General features: G+C 35.4%; 1 protein-coding gene and 3 pseudogenes across 1 annotated transcript; 2 read left to right on the plus strand and 2 right to left on the minus strand.

The window, feature by feature from the left end:
- Window positions 1–44: 44 nt before the first annotated feature.
- LOC120148769 lies at window positions 45–7,612 on the minus strand (annotated as a pseudogene).
- Window positions 7,613–11,624: 4,012 nt separating this feature from the next.
- Window positions 11,625–13,340, plus strand: LOC120148730 (annotated as a pseudogene).
- A 1,033-nt stretch (window positions 13,341–14,373) lies between these two features.
- Window positions 14,374–15,990, plus strand: LOC120148760 (MOB kinase activator-like 1A). Its single transcript, XM_039161786.1, has 7 exons — window positions 14,374–14,539; window positions 14,758–14,806; window positions 14,886–14,994; window positions 15,079–15,172; window positions 15,252–15,385; window positions 15,455–15,618; window positions 15,706–15,990. The coding sequence occupies exons 1-7, from the start codon at window positions 14,514–14,516 to the stop codon at window positions 15,775–15,777; spliced, it is 648 nt and encodes a 215-aa protein (XP_039017717.1). The 5' UTR covers window positions 14,374–14,513; the 3' UTR covers window positions 15,778–15,990.
- A 79-nt stretch (window positions 15,991–16,069) lies between these two features.
- LOC120148759 lies at window positions 16,070–20,010 on the minus strand (annotated as a pseudogene).
- Window positions 20,011–20,540: the final 530 nt, after the last annotated feature.

Consider the following 20,540-nt stretch of genomic DNA (forward strand, 5'->3'; position numbering starts at 1 on the left):
CAAACATCTGATTTAATCATTACTTTTTTAACTTTCAAGGTGCCAAGGGAAAAATAATTCCTTTTAGCAGCTTTTTGATGATATAATTTTTACATTTTACATTGTCGATCCTACGTTCGAGCTACAACAGTATGATAACGGCCAATCTGTCGATGATTGCGGTGCTATTCCTTCTGGATGAACGAGAGAACAAGATCCGAATGCACGGAAAATAGTTGCGTGTCCACAAACAGCTGGGCGTCGAGGGGGGAAACGAGAGCATGTGAAAACATAAATATCAAGATAAACGACTTAGAGGAACGAAAAACATAATATGGTGGAAAACAAGGTTCGATATATTCGAATCGGGGCTGGGGAAAATCAAGGTTTAATAAGCTATAGGAATTTAAGGGACTCACCTTCATAAATGGACGATCACGATAAGGGAATGAACCGATGAAACTCTCTTTTAAAAGCAATGATACCTGGGCATGGAAGAAATTCAGGACTCTAGATTTGTTTAGGAAGAAGCGCACAGGGTTGTAGAAAATGACAAATATAGCTGTGCATTACAGTTCAAAGAAGCGCAAACCTTATCGTTGTTGGATTGTACGTTCGTGATCGTGTGTGACCGCATGTTGGAGCAAAGAGAATCCAAGTACGATCTTAACACTGATAGAAAACCTTTTGCAGCTTCAACCTATATGATAAAAACACACATGAACAACTATTAGCAGCCTTAGACAACTACACAAAACCAAAAACATGATTTGAGACAATTAAACGATTCATATGGATAATTTTTCCAGTCGGACGGATAACGAAAATAAACTTTGGAATACATTGTTAGTCTAGTTCAACTCATATAGTTTCTAGTTACCCTCGAAATACAATCAATGCCTAATATCGATACTAATGAGTTGAAAAGGCAAGAGAATAACAAATCTCTACATGGTTCACTTGTCAATCTAAGCAGTATGTCGTCCGGAAAATGTTCTTATCATCTACAATTCAATAACTATACAATGCCAACCATGAATAGTGGGGTCCACCTGATTTTTTTATGGATCCGGCATGAACCACGCCCATGAATGTTTGGATTGCATAAATTGCATAAATTGTAGGCGAAATAAATTTGTCAGGAAAAGTTCTTACGGGGTTAAGGTTTTCATGGAAAAAGTGAACCTAAATATAGATACCTGCTCGTCCGAACACTCGTATATTGGCCTTTTCTTCCCCAAATAGCTTTCCCCAACAAGCTTTGCATGATAAGGACTTAAGGATGCAAACAGCTCCCTACGTTGTGGCAGTTGTGGTATTCCCGATGCCTTTACCTATCATCATGCAATGAGAAAGTTCGAACAGGAAAAGAAACAACATTATTATGTCGTATTTTAAATCTACGGCTTAGAAAACAAAAATAATACATAATCATTATCGAAAAGTTAATAGTATGCACGCATCTAATAATTTACAATGTAAACATATGACAAGACACGAACCTGGTTCTTATTTGCATCAACCAGAATGACATTGGCTAACTTCGACTGTACTTCACTGGTTTTGTTCTTCACACCAACCTATAGGTGAGTAAAATTTCATTAGCCAGCACAATGCCAGAAAAAAACCAACTCTAAAAAATAATAATAACAACGTTGAACTCTGAAGGTTGCATTAAAACCTATTTTAAAAAGTAATGATGTTAATTTTCAAATTTATTTTTCATTATTAACGAGTAGATAATTTCTTCCGACAGATCACATATTAATTCATTTTGACACAAGTATTGTGACTATCGTCCACTAAGGACATATAGTCTCGTTTGTGCATAATAAACAAATTTCTGATATGATTTCCTTTGAATTTAAATAAGTTAGGCATGCCGACATCGAGATATTTTTTTTAAGAAATGGAGAAACTCCGGGATTGATTTAAAAAACTTACTATGTAAGGAACAGGTGCATCTAAAAAGTCCAGCATATCATCTGGCAAAACCTGAAAATTTGTATGGAGTTATTAACAGCATAAATATCAATTTAGATATCTGAAGTGATCATTATGAGATATACCGGCATCAGAAGGCTTTGCCATTGGTATGGACGGATCAGAGGGACAATTGATAAAACTATAGCTGATAAGATTCCCTGCAAATGATTTCAAATTTAATATAAATGCAGAGGTTCTACATTTTCCAACTATCAACGAGTGGAGAACAAGAATGCAACATAAATGATATCATTCAAATATTAGTCATGAATATCAAACATGAAAAACTCAGAACACGGGATCCTCCACTATTCTCCTAAATATGCAAACTCCAATCTACAATCTGCTTATAAAACACTCCAGGCTAATGTATACAACCAAACCAGAGGCAATGGAAGGAGATATAATTAGGATTGGAGACGGACAGATTCTCCAATCTCAAGGTAAAGATTGGTAATTGAAAAATAGTCAACCAGTAAAAGACCACACTTAGCTTAGGCAGATGTAACCTACCAAGTTCGAGCAAACAACCACAATCTGTTTCTCCAGCAATGCTCCAGCAATGATCGTTAACACCTGCAGGGTAGAAAAATCAATTTGGCAACGCCTCCATAGTCCATACAAAACCAAGCATGATATCAACAATCAATCTATAGGAAAACCTAAGACAGCAAACAGCATGTTATGCTTACATGTTCAAGCCGCAGAGAACCACACATGCATGCAACAGCCCATATTGATAAAGAGGTTGCTTCTTCTTCCGCCAAAAGGGAAGTTTGTGCCTGATAAAAGCAGACAATATGAGACACAATTGAACGACCGAGCCTAAAATGAGAAATGCAACATTTTTCGTCCTATGAAACTAATAATAGACACAGTTACCTCAGCTAATTCAAGACTTGTACTGCAAGATCTCAAATCAATGGTTGAACCAGCAATATGCAAAACTTCTCCATCCAGTCTATGATATTCCAGCGGATGAAGGTGCTCCAAAGGATGAAACCTAAGTGTTGTACCTCTTGAAGGGCAAGGTGAGCGATAATATTCACATAGTATCTGTAGTGATCCATGATTGTTTGCCTGGAAATTGGGAGGAATAAGTTTTTCCAAGATGTCAGAAAACAGGAATCTCATGCAATAAAGTTCTCATTAAAACCTTAAATCAACTCAAAGAAAGACATATGTAAACCTTGGCCCAATCAAGGATATCAAGATGATCACTGGAATTTTCCTGGCCCGAAATAGAGGTCTCTTCTGTTTCCGTATCATCAACATCACTCCTCAAGTTCCTGTCTTCACAAGGTGAACCCTGAAACTGTACACACATAAATACCACATTTTGATCAGATAACAATTGACTGAACCACTTGAAATTTGAAAATTGCATGTGTGCATCATCCCGTAAATACATGCATTTGTGAAGGTAAAACTAGACGAAAATGGAACTGTCTAAATGATAACTGAAAAATAAATGCATATCGTATTAAGATTTTAATCATATATAAAGATTATGTAGCAATAGTCATCCACATAGTTGCAGATGTAGAAAACGATAGAGAGCAAGAAAGAACTACTTCCTGAATTATCAAGAAAAATGAACAAAGGATAAAACTCCTGAATATAAAGAGCCAAAAGCATACTTCAGAAAAACAACATAAAATTAATTCACCATATAAGCATCCATTGAAATGACTAATCAGCTAAACAAATAAAATCACTGCACGCGTTCTACCTGCAAGAAGATTCAGAGCTTTCATACTGATAATAGCGCAGAAGTGGCAACACAGCATTTGGCAAACATCTTTCGGCCACTTGCTTATTTGTTGTGAAATCACCAACATCAGTATCACAATCTTCATGATTAGCATCAATAGATTCTTTTTTGCTTGAAAAAGTCTCAGTTTCTGGATCAATTGGAAGAACATTATCATGATTAACAGCTTTCTTTGAGTCAAAGTCCCTCTCAGGCAATTGATGCTCCAAGTTAATCCCCTCGTCATCTCCTGGTTTAGAACTCTCAGAAGTTTCAGTCCTTGTGTCCTGCGAGTCCTCTAGGGGTCCTTGATCTGTTGATACATCATCTAGATTGGCTTCGTTGCTATAACTTTCCGACAATTCTAAATTTATATCACCAATACATTTTGTTAATCGCTCCAACCTTTCCTCATCAAGTATGCTGCATGAAAAATTTAAGGGGAAAATGTAATGATAACTAGTGAGATTAACTAGAAGTCTAAAAACCATATTGCTAACAACAAATCTTAAAGTTTTCAGCACAAAAACTTTATTAAGTGGGATTATCTCCATAAATTCATGAATTTAAGTGGATATTTCGCAGGAGAAATAGAAGATTCAATAGTGTTAAAACCAAGTAAAGCAATAGTTAGCACTTAGTAATGATGATAATAATAAGTAAACTAGAGAGGTTTATAAATGATCCTTATTATTTGATGTGTAATAAAGAATACCTATTCAGCACACCAAAGTGCAAATCAAAGAATGGCAGCCTCGATAGAATGCAATAACATCTACGAGTGGTCATCACATAACGGCTCAGAGATGGGTGGGCAGGTTGTCTATCTGAGACCAAGGAAAGCAATCCAGAAGGCTTTTGTACTATTTCATCAACCAACACACAGCAGCCATACAAAGTGGAATTATCAGCAACCTAGAGGTAGAAAGAAAGCAAGTCATAAAAACATGAAAATAACAAGAAAGCTACCATAAATTGGATTGCCATAAGAAACGGGAATTTTAAATGTAGCAGCAAAACCAACCACAAATTAAAGTAGCAATTAACTGAAGACGCGAGGAAAAAACAAAATGCAATTGTCATTAAATATGAAATGATAGAACTTAGGCAATGATCGAGTAAACTTAAAGATCAAGTATTGTGTACAAATGACTGAAAGGTCAAATGAAAGAAATGTGCGCCGATAACAACCATAACAAAAATTAATGTGAAATCTATTAGCAGAGACTAGCAACAAGAATAGTGAGGATGTAGAGATCAAAAAAGCCAGACCAACACAGCAGGAAGATGAGCAAGCAAGAGGGCTTCACAAATTTAGTTCTCAATATATATCTCCACAGATGAAATTTTTAAATGGTGATCACCAATCAACATGTCATACTCGATCACACAATAAGCAGGAAACACAACTAAACACAGAAACTCTATGAAAAGAGAAGATTTCAACTGTAGAGGACCAAATAGCATAATATTTCAAAGGTTACCTGTAACCGGAATACAAATGACAGGTCACTTTGTTTTAGGTGTTCCTGCAAGACGAGCATTGTGATGAAAATATAAGCATGTGGGTGCTTATATAACTATCTAACACTAAATTGATATGTAACCGAATGCATGGGCAAGATTTAGAAATTTAGCATAAGGATACAAGTGGTACTACAATTATATAATATACCTCAAACAAATGTTATTGTTCCATTTAGTATCAGTGTAGAAAAAGAAAGCAATTTGCATTGTCAATCATGTATAAACTTTGAATTATGCAGTCCAAAGAAGCACAGAGTTAACTCTTTATGCAACCATTTTGTTTGGAAACATTGATGAGTAAGAAGTACAAACAGACAACTCTAGCCTAAATAATCTATCATCAAGTGGAAGAGCATTAACATCACATGTTAGCATAAATACCTGTGAAAGAAGAATTTCATTCAGCTCACTCATTGAAGGAGTTTTCTCAACAGCGTGAACCTAAAATAACACAAACCGAATTTAAAAATAGCATCATAAGGGTACATCTATGTTGCAAATACATATTTACATGGGAAAGAAAAAAATTGAATTGACAAAATCTATTAACTGGGGATTCATATTACAGCGTAAAGCAAACTTTTTAATGTGAATTTTGACATTGAGCTAAGCAGTACAAAGAAAAAAGAAGGAACCAACAGCCAACCTCTACACCTCCAGGGAAGCAAAATGAAACAAGATCCTTGTGCTTAAGAGGCAGCTGCTTTTCTGGGGGATAACAAATAGTACCTGAAAGTAGAGGATAAGCAATCAATATGTAAAGCCACAACCCCTCCGCCCTCTCTCTCTCTCTCTCTCTGCAACATACAAGGAAAAACCCTTCAAGGCATAACAAGGAACTTCTTCTATGAACACCCACCTGAGGTCAAGGTTAGGTTCGATACGAGAACTATTTGATAACTTGGAGAACTTTGCAACTTCCCAGAACCTTCAAACTTTCTGGGACCATATTGCCTTTGAAGTGCCTGAATATCAATTGGGTGGAAGTCCAACAACAATCATGCTCTCAAACAGCCTCGATGGTTCTTTCCAAGATTTATGATCCTGCACACTTAACAATAAATGTTATGATAACATTTTGAAATTTTCTTGGCATCTATTAGAGTATTAGACATAATTACACATATATGTATATAAACTAAAATGCAAGAGGATTATCAGACATCATATTAGGACTCACAATATATCTATTCGAGTCAACACAAGAAATAAGACTATGAATTACATCCTCCCTAGATTCTTGCTAAGGAAAGTCCATACACAGGTGCAAGTAGCACTAAGTCACTAACAAAAACGTGTAGACTTAAAAAAAGTATCATACCAAGTATTGCAAATGGAACCTTGCCCATTGACGCTTTAGGCTAGTCAGAACTTCGGGATTGTAACTTCCGCTTCTTGTTTCAGAGGTCTGAGAGAAGCCTTTTAAAACCCTTGAAACACGATGCTGTAGCTTCTGAAAATTGCTACTACCACCGTTATCATCTTTCGATGAATAAGCCGCAGCAACTGCTCTTGCTACTTCCTCTGTTGTCTGCATGAAAAGAGATACACTCCATCCGGGGCTGCCAGAATCTTCACTCTTGGACATTCTTAAAGAATCCCAACTGTTAATATATACAAGACAAACAGAGAGTAAACATAAGATGTTGCTAAAAATTTGAACTTCTCATTGAACTTGACCAAAGTTGCTAGCTTGATCACTTCCAATCTTTCAAGTTGGAATATAACGAAGACCCTTTGTTCAACAATCAGTATCAATCATTTATAAATAGATTAATTGTTTAATCGACAAAAACAAGTTCGAGAAATTACTGAAGTCAACTTCTTTATTCGGACAAGTTATACAATATAATTATATAAAAGTCTCTATGAGTTTAAAAATCATATTCCGTCACTTCTTTCCTATTAAAAACATTTCAGTTACAACTTACAGCAAGCTTTGAGAAAGGGGTGGAGGGAGCAAGCTAGAAAAGATGAAATGAATATTAAAGCTACCAATTTCTCCCAAATAACAGTAATTCACACACCACTTTGCAGAAACCTTGAAATTCAAGCATTAAAAAAACCCAATCAACAATCCAAAGGGAAACTTTGAATCCAAGAAGTTCAGAACTTAAAAGCAAAGGGACAAAAAAAAGTTTTTGATCTAAACATGGCACTGAAATTACAAACAGAGACCCAAAAAAAACTGAAGAAAAATTAAACTTACCTTAAAAACCAGTACGTAGCCGCTACAAAGCGAAAATTCCTTCTTTTCGCCCTTTAACTTCAACTTCAACTTTAAGAAGCGATAGATTAAGCGGAAGAGAACAAATTTAGCAAGACAAAGAAAATAGATAATGAATTCTAAGCAGTCGCCATAAAAAACACTCTGCTCAAGTTGGAGATAAAAGAAGATTTGGGTTTTTTTTTTCCCGTTTTCCCTTCTTTTGTTGTGTAGAAAGCAAAGACCAGAGGAAATAAACAAAGGATACGACTTGATTATCGTATTGAATTAATTTATTATGGCATAATTAATGTAATTAGAAAGGGGGTTTTATTTTAACCGCTTGTCCTCATATGCGTCGTCAAAGAAAGAAGATACTCGTGAGAGGGAAAACAACACCACCACCAAAAACAACTAGAACAAGAACAAAGAAGTAATGGGTTGGTGTTTCTGGTTCTGTTTCCGTTCTGGATTTTGTTTTGGCGTGCTGTTGTGCAAGTGTACACGTCTTGCTTTAGGCTAATCACTTGAAGACTTTACCTAGTTTAGAATAGAAAAATGGAAGCTTTCTTGGACTGTTTGGGATTGCGATTTGTGAATATTAAATTATTGAGGGATGAAACCCTAATATTTTTTTCTTTAATTTTTCGTTATAATTAATTAAATATAGGGTAAAGTATATAACGGTCCTTCGACTATACGGTGTACCTTCGTTAAATCATTTGACTATCAAAAGTTATAAAATGATCCTTCAATTGTATGATGTTACTTTGTTAAGTCTCCGACTATTAAAAGTTACAAAATGGTCATCTGATTATTCATTATGTTCCAAATTCATCTTTTTATGTTAAAATATTGACGACGATCTGAGTTGGATGTTAATATGTTGTCTGAGATATGATGACATTTGACCATAAAATCTTAAACGACTATTATATCTCAGATTGTAGATTAACATTCAATTCAAAATATTATTACTTTTTTAACAAAAAAAAAGATTAGTTTGGAAAATAATGAGAGTAGGATGATCATTTTATAACTTTTAACAGTCGAGACATTCAACAAAACAAAATTCTATAGTTGAAGGACTATTTTGTAATATGTAATACTTAAAATACTCAATAAAATAATATCCTATAACCGGAGACCATTTATATACTTTATTCTTAAATATACTATATATTTTATCTTTTTAATTTAGCTAATAAATTTAGTTTTTTATTATTTCTTTTAGAAACGGTGCTCAATGCGCCACTTTTGGGGTGCTAGGGTTGGTCATGGAAATGGTGGATGTGATATATTTTCATGTTAAATATATATAATGTTTAAGAGACGATAATCTAATTTAAGTTTAAGAAACTATAGTAAGATGTATAATAAAAAATATTATAAAAATATAATATTTTCTGTTTGGATACAACTTAAAATATTATTTTTTTAATATTTTTCGATTGTGCTCATTCTATCAACTGAAAATGTTATATTCTTCATAATATTTTAGGTTCAACTGAAATATATAAAAAAACTTTTAAGTCGTGTTCAACCGAAAATAATATATTTTTTATAACACTTTTGATTACGTCTATTCCCGATTGTTTCTAATTTTAAATTAAATTATCGTACAACATAACTCTCCAAATTATAAGATTAAAAAATAATGATGGAAAATAAGGTTGATAATTTCAAGGGTGGCGTGAGGAAGTAGGCAAATAATTAACATGACTTGCATGATTAGGGTTGCTAAGATTTGTCCCCTTCTTTTCCCCTTATTCGTTGCTGTTTGTGATTGTGGTGTACTATGGGTGGGGACTTTTGGATTATATTTCATAATTTATGTATTATATTATTCAATTTATTATAGGTGAGATGTTGTAGGTGAAAAATTGGATTTGCTCACATAAGAGTTAAAGAAAGTATATGGATCATTTTGGTGATTTTTAAAAATAGTTTGGATCATTTTGGTGATTTTTAAAAATCGTTTGGATCATTTTGATGACTTTTGAATTGTACAGTTCTCATCCTCAAAATTTTTGTTGGATCAGTTTTAGTCAATTCTAGTACCTAAATTTTTAATTTTTCAAAATCATACATAAAGTTTAGTTTTTATTCGTTTTAGTATCCCGCCGCTAAAACTTTAGTTTTTTTTATTTCATTTTAGTACTCATTCAAAACTTAATGTTAAGTTTTTAAAAAATTGAAAGTTTAAGTATTAAATGGACCAAAATTGATAGTTTAGGTACTAAACGCTTTAAGTTTTTAACGATAGGTACTAAAAATGAAATGAAAACTAAACGCTATGTATGATTTTTTTTTAAAAAAATTGAAAGTTTAAGCATTAAAACAGAGCAAAAACTTATAGTTTAGATACTAAATATGTAGTTTTACCCTTAATTATATTTGGTCAAGTGCTACATCATATTTTAAGTGGGGGAAGAAAAGAAGATGATATGTTTGAATATGGTGACTTGACCTAGTTAGGCTATGAAAATCAATTACACTAAAATAACAAGTTCAAACAACTAAGTAGACCAAGCTAGAGTTGCATATTATTTCCTAAATTAATTTAATCGAAATACAAAATCTTGTTATTAGAGGAATAATATAAAATTATTTAAAGATATATTTTACTAAGTTATCATTATTATAGAATTTATTTCTTTTATATAAACTTCAGTTCATTTAATATCGAGGAAATCAGTGTAATAACTTTAATAGATAAAAAGAAATATTATTTTTCTTAAAAGATCTAAATTTAAATAATTATGTTTAAACTATATGTTATCGATGTTTCAAAAAAAATCTAAATAAAAAATATTAAAATTATCTAACTTTATTTTTTAAATATTTAAATTGGATTAGTCCCTAAAACAGAAAAGTTTGAACATTTAATGATAAAATTGAGAGATTTTAAAGTAAAGTTACAAAAATAAGAGTAAGAAAAAATTGAGGGATGATTTGTCTTAGATTCTTAATTTACCTAAGTTTTAGGATGAAAGTTGACCGAGCTAGCATTTATAATTGGAAGGTCTTATGTATTACCTATTATGTGTCCACTTACCTTTTGAGATTTATGTACGAGAAACTTAGCCTTATCAATTATTTATAATTTGGGCAAAGTACACAAATGGTCCACTGATTACATGGTATCATTTTATTAAGTCATTCAATTATTAAAAATTATAAAATAGTATTCTATCTATAGAGTGTTATTTTATCGAGTCCCTTGACTTTTAAAAATTACAAAATGGTCATCTAACTATTCATTATGTTCTAAACTTGTCATTTTCATTAAAATTGACAGTTGTCTAAGTTGGACGTTAGTATTTGATTGTGATGTGATAACTGTTTGAGATTTTAGTATCAGATTTTATCACATCACAGTCGTCGAGTTAACATTTAGCTAAGAATATCGTTAATTTTTTGACAGAAAAGGACGGGTTTGGAACATAATGAATAATCGAGTGATCATTTTAAAACTTTAAAAAGTCGAGAGACTCAACAAAGCAACAATCTATAATCGGATGACCATTTTATAATTTTTAATAGTCGATAGACTTAATAAAATAATACCCTATAATCAGGAGACCAGTTATATACTTTACCCTTATAATTTTAATATTTTAATTAAAATTAATAAAATATAGTTAATTATAAAATACATTACATTATTCTAATGTGTGTGTATATACATGAGTTTTTTTTATTAAGTTAGAGTGATTATAAGGTAGGAACTGTTTTAAATTCTCTCAATTATTTGACAATGAATGTTCAATCACTCTGTTGTAATTGCTTATGTTCAAACCCGTAATCTTTAAAAACAATTACGTTTTTTTTAATTAGTGAGATAAGTTGGTTCATACAATATATATATATATATAAATTTATTCTTTTAAAACAATAAGTATATTTTTCAAAAATAACCAATCGGCAACGTCGTGAACTGGGAACATTCGACGGGAAACCGCCGTCCGCCGGTGGGAACATATTTTTGTCAGCTGTTTAAACCAGCACGTGAAACCCATGCAAAAGTAACCGCCACCGACTCCTACTCCGTCCATCTCCATCTCTATTATGCTCCCCAATCAGAGCCCCGCACTACTCATCACAGGGTAGAATTTTCAACCAAAAACTTCATGTAAAAACAACTCTGGGTTTTTCTCACTAGGTTCTTTCATCATCTGATCCAGTAACAATGGCGGAAACTCGATCTCAAGCGACGCCAACGCTCTTTTCTCCTTATAAGATGGGCAAGTTCAATCTTTCTCACAGGTTTGCTGTTGTCTTTGCCCGTATCTGTTTTTCGTTTATGCATTAGATATCATCCTTGTCTTCCGATAATATCTCATCGGATTCTGCAAAGAAGAGATAGGTACCGGAAGGCTAATTCTGTAACTTTTGGCTTGTGTGTGATGATGGCAGGGTGGTGCTGGCACCTATGACGAGATGCAGGGCGTTGAATGGAATTCCGAGGACGGCGCTTGCCGAATACTACACGCAGAGATCGACCCCTGGCGGCTTTCTCATCACCGAAGGCACGTCGGTCTCCGACACTGCCGCAGTGTAATTTCGTAATTTAAACTGATAATGAAAACTGATATATATATATATATATATATCTCACAGGAATCACTCGCATTATCCCGGAAATTGTTAGTGGTTTTGAGGGTCCACTTGTCTTCTCCATCACTCAGTTTTGGACCTAACCCGCTTCAAATTATGGACCAAACATATCAGTTTTCCCACTGTCCTAAAGTTCTTTGAAACATCGTCTAATGTTGCAATAATGTCGAAGCAGGTTCCCACATGTTCCTGAGATCTACAATGAAGAACAGGTGGAAGCATGGAAGAAGATTGTGGATGCTGTTCATGCAAAAGGAAGCAGCATTTTATGTCAACTGTGGCACGTTGGCCGTGGATCACATTCAAGTAACTTCATTGTATCCCTTGTACCCTTTTGCGGTTAAATCACCGTAATCCTTGATGCCGTCGATCACCGTAGTGTATCAACCTGGTGGGGCGGCACCGATTTCATCAACAAACAAGCCGATCTCGAATAGGTGGAGAATTCTTATGCCTGATGCAAGCTACGGCATTTATCCGAAACCTCGAACTCTAGACATCTCGGAAATAGAAGTGGTCGTCGATCACTACCGCAAGGCCGCCTTGAATGCGATTCGAGCCGGTTAGATTAACTATTACTCTTCATGTTCCATTGGCACAATGATTGTTTTAATGATTGATTTGCTTAGTATGAGTCTAACTTACAGGTTTTTATGGGATCGAGATCCATGGAGCACTTGGATATCTAAAAAGATGGGATCAATGATCGAACAGATGAGTACGTGGATCATTGTAGAATCGGTGTAGGTTCTTACTGCAAATCGTTCGAGCTGTAGCTGAATCGATCTGAGCGAGTAGCTATCCGAATTTCACCTGCAATCGATCATCTAGACGCCATCGACTCTAATCCGCTCGAACTAGGCTCGGCAGTAATCGGGAAACTCAATGAGTTTCAGCTACAGTCGGGGTCGAAACTCGCTTACCTTCACGTGACTCGGCCTCGATACAATGCATACGGGCAAACCGAACAAGGCAAGCACGGCAGCGAAGACGAGTAAGCTTATTTAATGAGAACCCTGAAGAGGAGTTAGGATGGAACTTTTATGTGCAGCGGCGGATTCACAAGGGAGCTCGGGATGCAAGCGGTGGCCGAGGGCGATGCCGATATGGTATCGTACGGCCGACTTTTTATCTCGAATCCGGACCTGGTTACGAGGTTGAAGGTTAATGCCCAGTTGAATAGGTACATCAGGAAGACGTTTTATACTCAGGATCCTGTCGTCGGATACACCGACTACTCCTTCCTGGTGGTACAATCTCGCCATTGATGTGCAGCGGATGTCTCATGTTCGAAATTGCGGTTGCGGCCGTATTTTTCGGACATCTTATACTTGGCATTCATGAATAAATTATATTTCGGACATGAAACATTGAAATATATAATATTTTCGACATGATTATAAATTATAACAAATAAAATACATAATACACAACAAATTGTTGGACCAAATCCAATTTAATTACGAAATTAATATGCAAATCCAAAATCCAGCAAATCCTTACAGCTAAGAAGACCCCACCCTCCCCTTTATCCTTATTAATTTCTTCAAAAATTTCCAACTCAGTCTGATTTTTTGCTAAAAATTTAATTTAATTGTAATTAATAATTATAAATCATATCATTAATTTATTTATTTCTAAAAAGGGTAAATAACGCAAATAATTCCCTGGGTATAGGATAATATTTTATTAAGTTCCTCGACAATTAAAAGTTACAAAATGATCACCTCACTATTCATTATGTTCAAAACTCATCCTTTCTCGTAAAAAAAATTAACGATATTTTGAGTTGAACGTTAATTTGTTGAATGTAATATGATAAAATTTGATCATAAAATATCAAACGACTATCGTATCCCAATTATCGTGTTAATGTTTATCTTAAACAACTACCAATTTTTTAAACGGAAAGGATGAGTTTAGAAGTTAAAACATAATGAATAATTGTGTGACCATTTTGTAACATTTAATAGTTGAGGAATTTAGCAAAGCAACACTCCATAATCAAAGGACCATTTTATAACTTTTAATAGTTAAGAGACACAATAAAACAGTATCCTATAATCGGATACCATTTGCGTTCTTTACCCTTTGAAAAATGGGTCAAATAAGCCAGTTAAGCAGGGGGCGGACCCTGTCTGCTTTGGCTTCTGGCTATGCTCTGTTCTGTTCTGTTCCTAACTGACCTTTAAGAGACGGAGTCTCGCTGTCTTTGCCAGTCTGTCATTTTATCTTCATTCTTCCTTTATTCTATTAAATATTAACGTATTTATATCGTTTTAATTACTAAAAACCTTTCGTTTCTCTCCATTTTTTTTATATTTTATAAAATCATATTCGGATTTCTTGTTTCCTTTGTCCTCTGTTTCCTCCGTTTTTGCTATAAACACAGAGGTTTTAAGCTTTTACCACAGCTGGAAACGTCAAAGTTCATCATTTTCAATGAGTCTGTTCGGCATCGGTAGCAGGTTCGTATAATTTCAAATACCCAAATCTCTTTTTTTTTCTCCAAGTTTCTTGATTCTGTATTTTTTCTTTGAATTATGGTAGTGATCTCTGTTTTCTTTCTTTTAACTATCATATTATCTTTGTTTGATGATGAATGATTTTCATATATGGTAACTTAGCTGTATGAATTGAAACCGATGAGGGCTGTTGATCTTTTTTTGTTTTTTTTATTATGCAGAAACCAGAAGACATTTAGGCCTAAGAAGAATGCTCCGTCAGGAAGCAAGGTTTGAATTTGAATGCTGTTTTTCTTGTTCTGTTTTTGGAGTTTATTTGCGGTAATTTTCCATGAAAACGCATTTGCAGGGTGTTCAGCTTCAAAGGCACATCGATGCTACCTTGGGTAGTGGTAACTTGAGAGAAGCTGTCCGGCTACCACCTGGTGAAGATATCAACGAGTGGCTTGCTGTGAATAGTAAGAATCCGAATCAAAATCTTATTTGCTACAGATTCATATAATCTGGAGTTGATTCCCTCTTCATTTGCTTCTCTCAAGCAGCTGTTGATTTCTTCAATCAAGTGAACATCTTGTACGGTACACTAACTGAGTTCTGCACTGCAAACAACTGTCCAACCATGTCAGCAGGACCAAGGTATTATGCACATAACATCACATTTTATTGTTTGCTTGAGGATTGGACTTAAATCACTCACCGACGGCAATGTCGGCAGGTACGAGTATCGGTGGGCTGATGGGGTTACCATAAAGAAGCCTATAGAGGTATCAGCTCCTAAATATGTTGAGTATCTGATGAACTGGATTGAGGCTCAGCTGGATGATGAAGCAATTTTCCCACAAAAACTGGGTTAGTAACTCAGTAAACTACCATGTAATCGTGATATGAACTTAAAAAACAGAAGCTTTTGTCATACAGGGACGCCATTTCCGGCGAATTTTCGAGACGTTGTGAAGACGATATTCAAGAGATTGTTCAGAGTGTATGCACACATTTACCACACACATTTTCAGAAGATTGTGAGTCTGAAAGAAGAAGCTCATTTGAATACTTGCTTCAAGCATTTTGCTCTGTTCACTTGGGTAAGTTCTTGTTCTTCCAGAGTCCAATGTGCTTATGATATCGATCATGGGGGACCTCCATATCTGAAACATTGTCATTTTATGCAGGAGTTTCGGTTGATTGACAAAGGAGAACTTGCACCTCTCTCTGATCTTGTGGACTCTATTTTGCAGCTGTAGACCAATGGATTTCTTCAATATCTCATCTGTCTACTTCGTCTTACAGTAGTTTTATTTCATTAATCAGAAATAAAGATTAAATTTAATTGGTTTCGTTTATGATTACTATCATTGTAGATCATAGTTTTAGTTACAAACAGGAGAATTTAACACTAATTAGAATCATAAATCTTATTAGTATTTTAATATCCAGATGTAATACAATTCAATCAGTGTAGTTTGGTGGATAGGAAAGGATATCATAATCATACTCCACCTGATGAACGCATCTTTCATCTGCATCTCTTGAAAAGAGAATTGTATGAATCTGCTGTGGCTTATCTAAGACCTCCATTGATGAATGGTGAAGAGTTAACGTGTTAGTTTACAAGCAATTCAGGGATTTTCTGTCTCGACCAGGCATTTAGCAACCAATGAATCGAGTCATCCTTTTTGGTCGAGCCTTTTACTTCGTGGCATCAAGATAAAATTGCAGAAGCTGTGTTTCAGCCTTCTATATTTCTCCTGTTCTTTGACAGATGCATCCTGGAAGCGGATTTGCATAGAAACTCTCCTCCAGTTTCGGAAACTCCCCAGGCACTCTAAGATAGGGAGCTCCGACTCGATTTTCGTGAAGCTTTTTCACATCGGAACTGAATTCCTTCCAAGAAATATTTCCTTCATCATAATCATCCTCAAGTTTCACAAAATTCATCCTGCACCGACAGAATGATGATTCTTCATAAATATTTTGATCCGGAAATGGGAACGGTATAAGGTATTCGTTCAAGAAAACAATGGTAGAGAATTACCTGTCAGGGTTGATAGTCTTCTTGAAGTTCTCAAATCGTCTGTGTCCTTGAACTGCCTTTGCCATATTTCCATCATACGTATAAACAAATACATCACTCTCTTGGGCAACGATATAGTCTAAACCAGCCAACATGTTCTGGTGATTCTTGAAAGGTTTCAACTCCTCGTCTGTAGATAGGGAGGAATGGGAGAAGATATTAGGAAAATCTTCCTTAAGAGGCTCCATACTTCCATTTCCGTAAGCTTCACCAGCTACCAAATAAATTCGAGTGCTTGATGGAAAACCCAATGCTCTGAGCAAGAGGGAAGTCTCCCTAGGGGTTAGTGGACAACCACCGAGCAATCTTCTTTCTGTTCCGTTAATCTCTTTCTCCTTCCAATGGCCAACTTCATAACGCATCCTACGTAGCTCATCATCTTCTTCGGCTGACAAGCTATGACTGCAGCCTGTGAATGCAAGCATATCCTTTTCATATCTACAAAGTAAAAAAAGAAGCAAGAACATAGATCAGCCTTGACTACACAAACCTCATGCGAAACCAATCACAAAAGAGTATGAAGCAAAGGGGAAGTTGTATCGATATGCAAAACAAATAAATTTCTTTTACTTGCCTCAAATGGAGAGCAAGATAAGGGGCACCGTTCTCACGCATTCTAGAAATCAAAGTCTTTCCGAGTTTTTCAATCGGAGCCGAATATTTCAGTGCCCTATAATTTACCTGGCACCTTAGCCTTTGTATGGAGCTTGGGATATCATTATTAGCAAGTCGAGAATCAGTGTGAGTAAAATAGATTACTTTGTGCTTCTTCAACAATGGTCGGACTTCTGACTTGTAATAGCTAACCTAAACAAAAGAATGTAAGTTATTCTAATATCATAAGGAACTAGTAAATTACATACATGTATCTCATAAGATACGGTTCGACCAAAGCAAAGCCACTTGAAAAGTTATACGGAAAAGATAAGTGCGTTTTGCAGTTTCAGTATAGACATTTGGAAATGAAAAATATATGTTTATACTAGCCTTAGACCAAGATATAGGTGTCTTGTTGAAAGGTTCAATTCCAGCATACTCGGGGGGCATTGTCTCAACTATACGGACATCATCCTTTAGGGTCTCAATGAAATGCCGCCAGTCAAACAGATCTTTAAAGCCGCTGCAAATATATCATAAGGAACTAGTAAATTACATACATGTATCTCATAAGATACGGTTCGACCAAAGCAAAGCCACTTGAAAAGTTATACGGAAAAGATAAGTGTGTTTTGCAGTTTCAGTATAGACATTTGGAAATGAAAAATATATGTTTATACTAGCCTTAGACCAAGATATAGGTGTCTTGTTGAAAGGTTCAATTCCAGCTACACGGTACGCGTACCACTAGAGTGCAGGCTCCCAATAATAGATTTCAAGAATGTCAATGTAAGGAATTGCCATAATCCATAAGTTAGCCGTACGTTAATAGCACGAGATGTAAGTTACTTAAGGGCGCAAGAAGAAAGCCTCATGTAAATGCAAGTTATCTTAAGCATTTTCAGCATTCAAAAGAATCAGATAAGGAACTGATGTACTTTTTGGTGCAAAACAGACGATATGAAACATTAGCACAGTACACAAAGAAACTAACCTTTCATCAGCCCAGTACGAGGTGTGATCGAGTAAGGGAAGGACAAGTGTTGCTTTCATAACCTTAGCAACAGCAACCATATCACATATCTGCATTCTAAAATTATTTATACATCAGACAATGGTAATAATAAAAGGTTAGGCTATAAGAAAACAGTGTGAAACACACAACAAACAGACCCCAAATCTCATCTGATTCAAACCGCCATTGGCATTTAAGAGAATGTAGCCATTTGTCTTTGCATCCAGCTCTGCCAACAAAGCAGCATTCAGATGCTTAGAACAAGCAAAAACATGGAAATTAATTGCAAGTCGGCAAAAAACAAAAACATCGATGACTGTGAACATACAAACACATAAAACATAAAGAAAAAAAAATTAACAGAGATGTAAGACTCCCGTACTTTTTTTATTCCTTGACTGGTTGATGCACTGCGTGAAGTTCTCACTATTTGGTTGAGACCAAATACTTGAACGCTGGATTAGAAATGAAAAAAATATGAACATTCTTTTCGATAATCAGAATAATCAACTCTTAAGTTACTTTTTCATCGACATGTTCAGCCTGCACACAAACAGAAGCAAAGCAGTAAATTTGACATACCGATTTCAAACTCACATCACTTATCTCCGATGCCAAAGTCATTAGAGTTCGATCCGAATCACTACCTCCTTTCCTGTACCGATAGTCATGATAGCCTTGATCCATTAGCCCTAGTCCATCGGTGGAGGAATCAGATAACCCCTAGTTACAACGATAGAGATAGCAAATTAGCAAGGAAAAACTATAAACAATTTCCCGCAATTCCCTTACCCCATAACATATGGGAATAGGGTCAGCTAATTATCAGGCATTGGAACATATCTTATGCTTTGTTTGAGATACATGTTTTTATCCAAATATCAACATTTAGAAGAAACTTTATATTGTATTCGATTGCAATAGGCATTAATCTAGGGTAAGTACAATACTTTCACACCACAGGCATTCCTGGTGCTCCAACCAACTTAGAACCTCAAAGAAAAGCAACATTTACTTCACAGTAAGGTCGCTTGGTTCTTGCCTGAGCAAGATAATTAAACTAACCTAACAGTCCAAAAATAATAAACATTTGTCACATTGATCCATCAACATTAAATACAAGTGCAGGTAAACTCATAATCATAAACAGCTATGACAAAAGGAAGCTACATAAAATTAAAAAATACCTGGTCTGATGTAGCAGTTTCGATGGCAGATCTAAACCAACCAGTAGCACAAATCTTGAAAACACCCAAAAACAAACAAAACCCACAGAAAGTGAAGAACATCCAATGCCCAAGTCTCTTCCTTTCTTTCAACCCAAAATCCAAAACCATGGATCCAACACTCCGTTTCTTCAACAACCCTTTCCTTTGGCTCAACCCATCGATCGAAACCGATCCCACGGCTCCAACCTCCGATCTGGGTGAGTTTAACGGTAGATCAATCTCATGATGCACGCTCAAAGTATTGTTGGTACTACTCCCGCTGTTGCTGTTATTGATCCGCTTAAACGAGTGAGTTCGGCGAGTCATTGGGCCCGATAGACGCGGGCTGTAATCTCGCTGTGAAACGCCATCGGTGGTGGTGGTGGTTATGGTGCGTGTGGTGACCCATATCAAGCTTTTACTACTCCCTGGCCCCTGCACACTCCGTATTTATTGGTCTCAGTTTAGTAATAAAAAGCAATCAGGCCGAGGTTTTTCTATTGAACCTCCATTAATGAAGACAAAGCATGGAAAACCAAAGAGAAAGAGATGGGATTTTTTGGGGCTGTGAAAGTGAAATCAGTGAGAAAATTTCTAAAGAGCGTGTGTTAGCGTGTTAGGACAGTACAATGGTAGGCGTTGGCCTCTACATTTATACTCTTGTCTACCTTTAGTAGTTTATTTATGGAAAATTAGATGGCTCGTTTTGACTATCTTTTTCATTTTACCCCGAAATGAAGGATACATCTAGTTAGGCAAAATTGCTCAGACAGGGCGCTGGAAATAACTATTGGTTGGTATAGGGTCTCCTCGAATTTATTTTTTGATTTATCGTATTCGTTAGAAGATGTTGGGAAGACATTACGTCTAACGATTATAGTGTGTCTTTTGCTTTGTTCATGTGATAATCTTGGCATTCCGACTACGTGAAAAATGGAAAAGAATGAGAAGATGCATTACGTGAAATATGTAAATACCGTACTGTCCGGCCGTCAGCGGCGGCCCAGCCACCGAATTTGACTCGGTGGAAAGTACAGCGTTGCCCACTCATTTAAAGCAAACTTTTAAATCATTGCATGTGATGAATTTTAAAATATTTTTTTTATAAGAGTT

The sequence above is a fragment of the Hibiscus syriacus genome, unplaced genomic scaffold (assembly GCF_006381635.1).
Source record: "Hibiscus syriacus cultivar Baekdansim isolate YM2019G1 unplaced genomic scaffold, ASM638163v2 tig00110986_pilon, whole genome shotgun sequence".
Classification (NCBI taxonomy): Eukaryota; Viridiplantae; Streptophyta; class Magnoliopsida; order Malvales; family Malvaceae; genus Hibiscus; species Hibiscus syriacus.

Excerpts from the sequence above, each read along its gene's own strand:
- LOC120148760 (XM_039161786.1), top strand. The coding sequence starts at position 14,514 with ATGAGTCTGTTCGGCATCGGTAGCAG. Across the intron at positions 14,995-15,078 it reads CGAGTGGCTTGCTGTGAATA|CTGTTGATTTCTTCAATCAA; the intron begins GTAAGAATCCGA and ends TCTCTCAAGCAG. Across the intron at positions 15,386-15,454 it reads AATTTTCCCACAAAAACTGG|GGACGCCATTTCCGGCGAAT; the intron begins GTTAGTAACTCA and ends TTTGTCATACAG.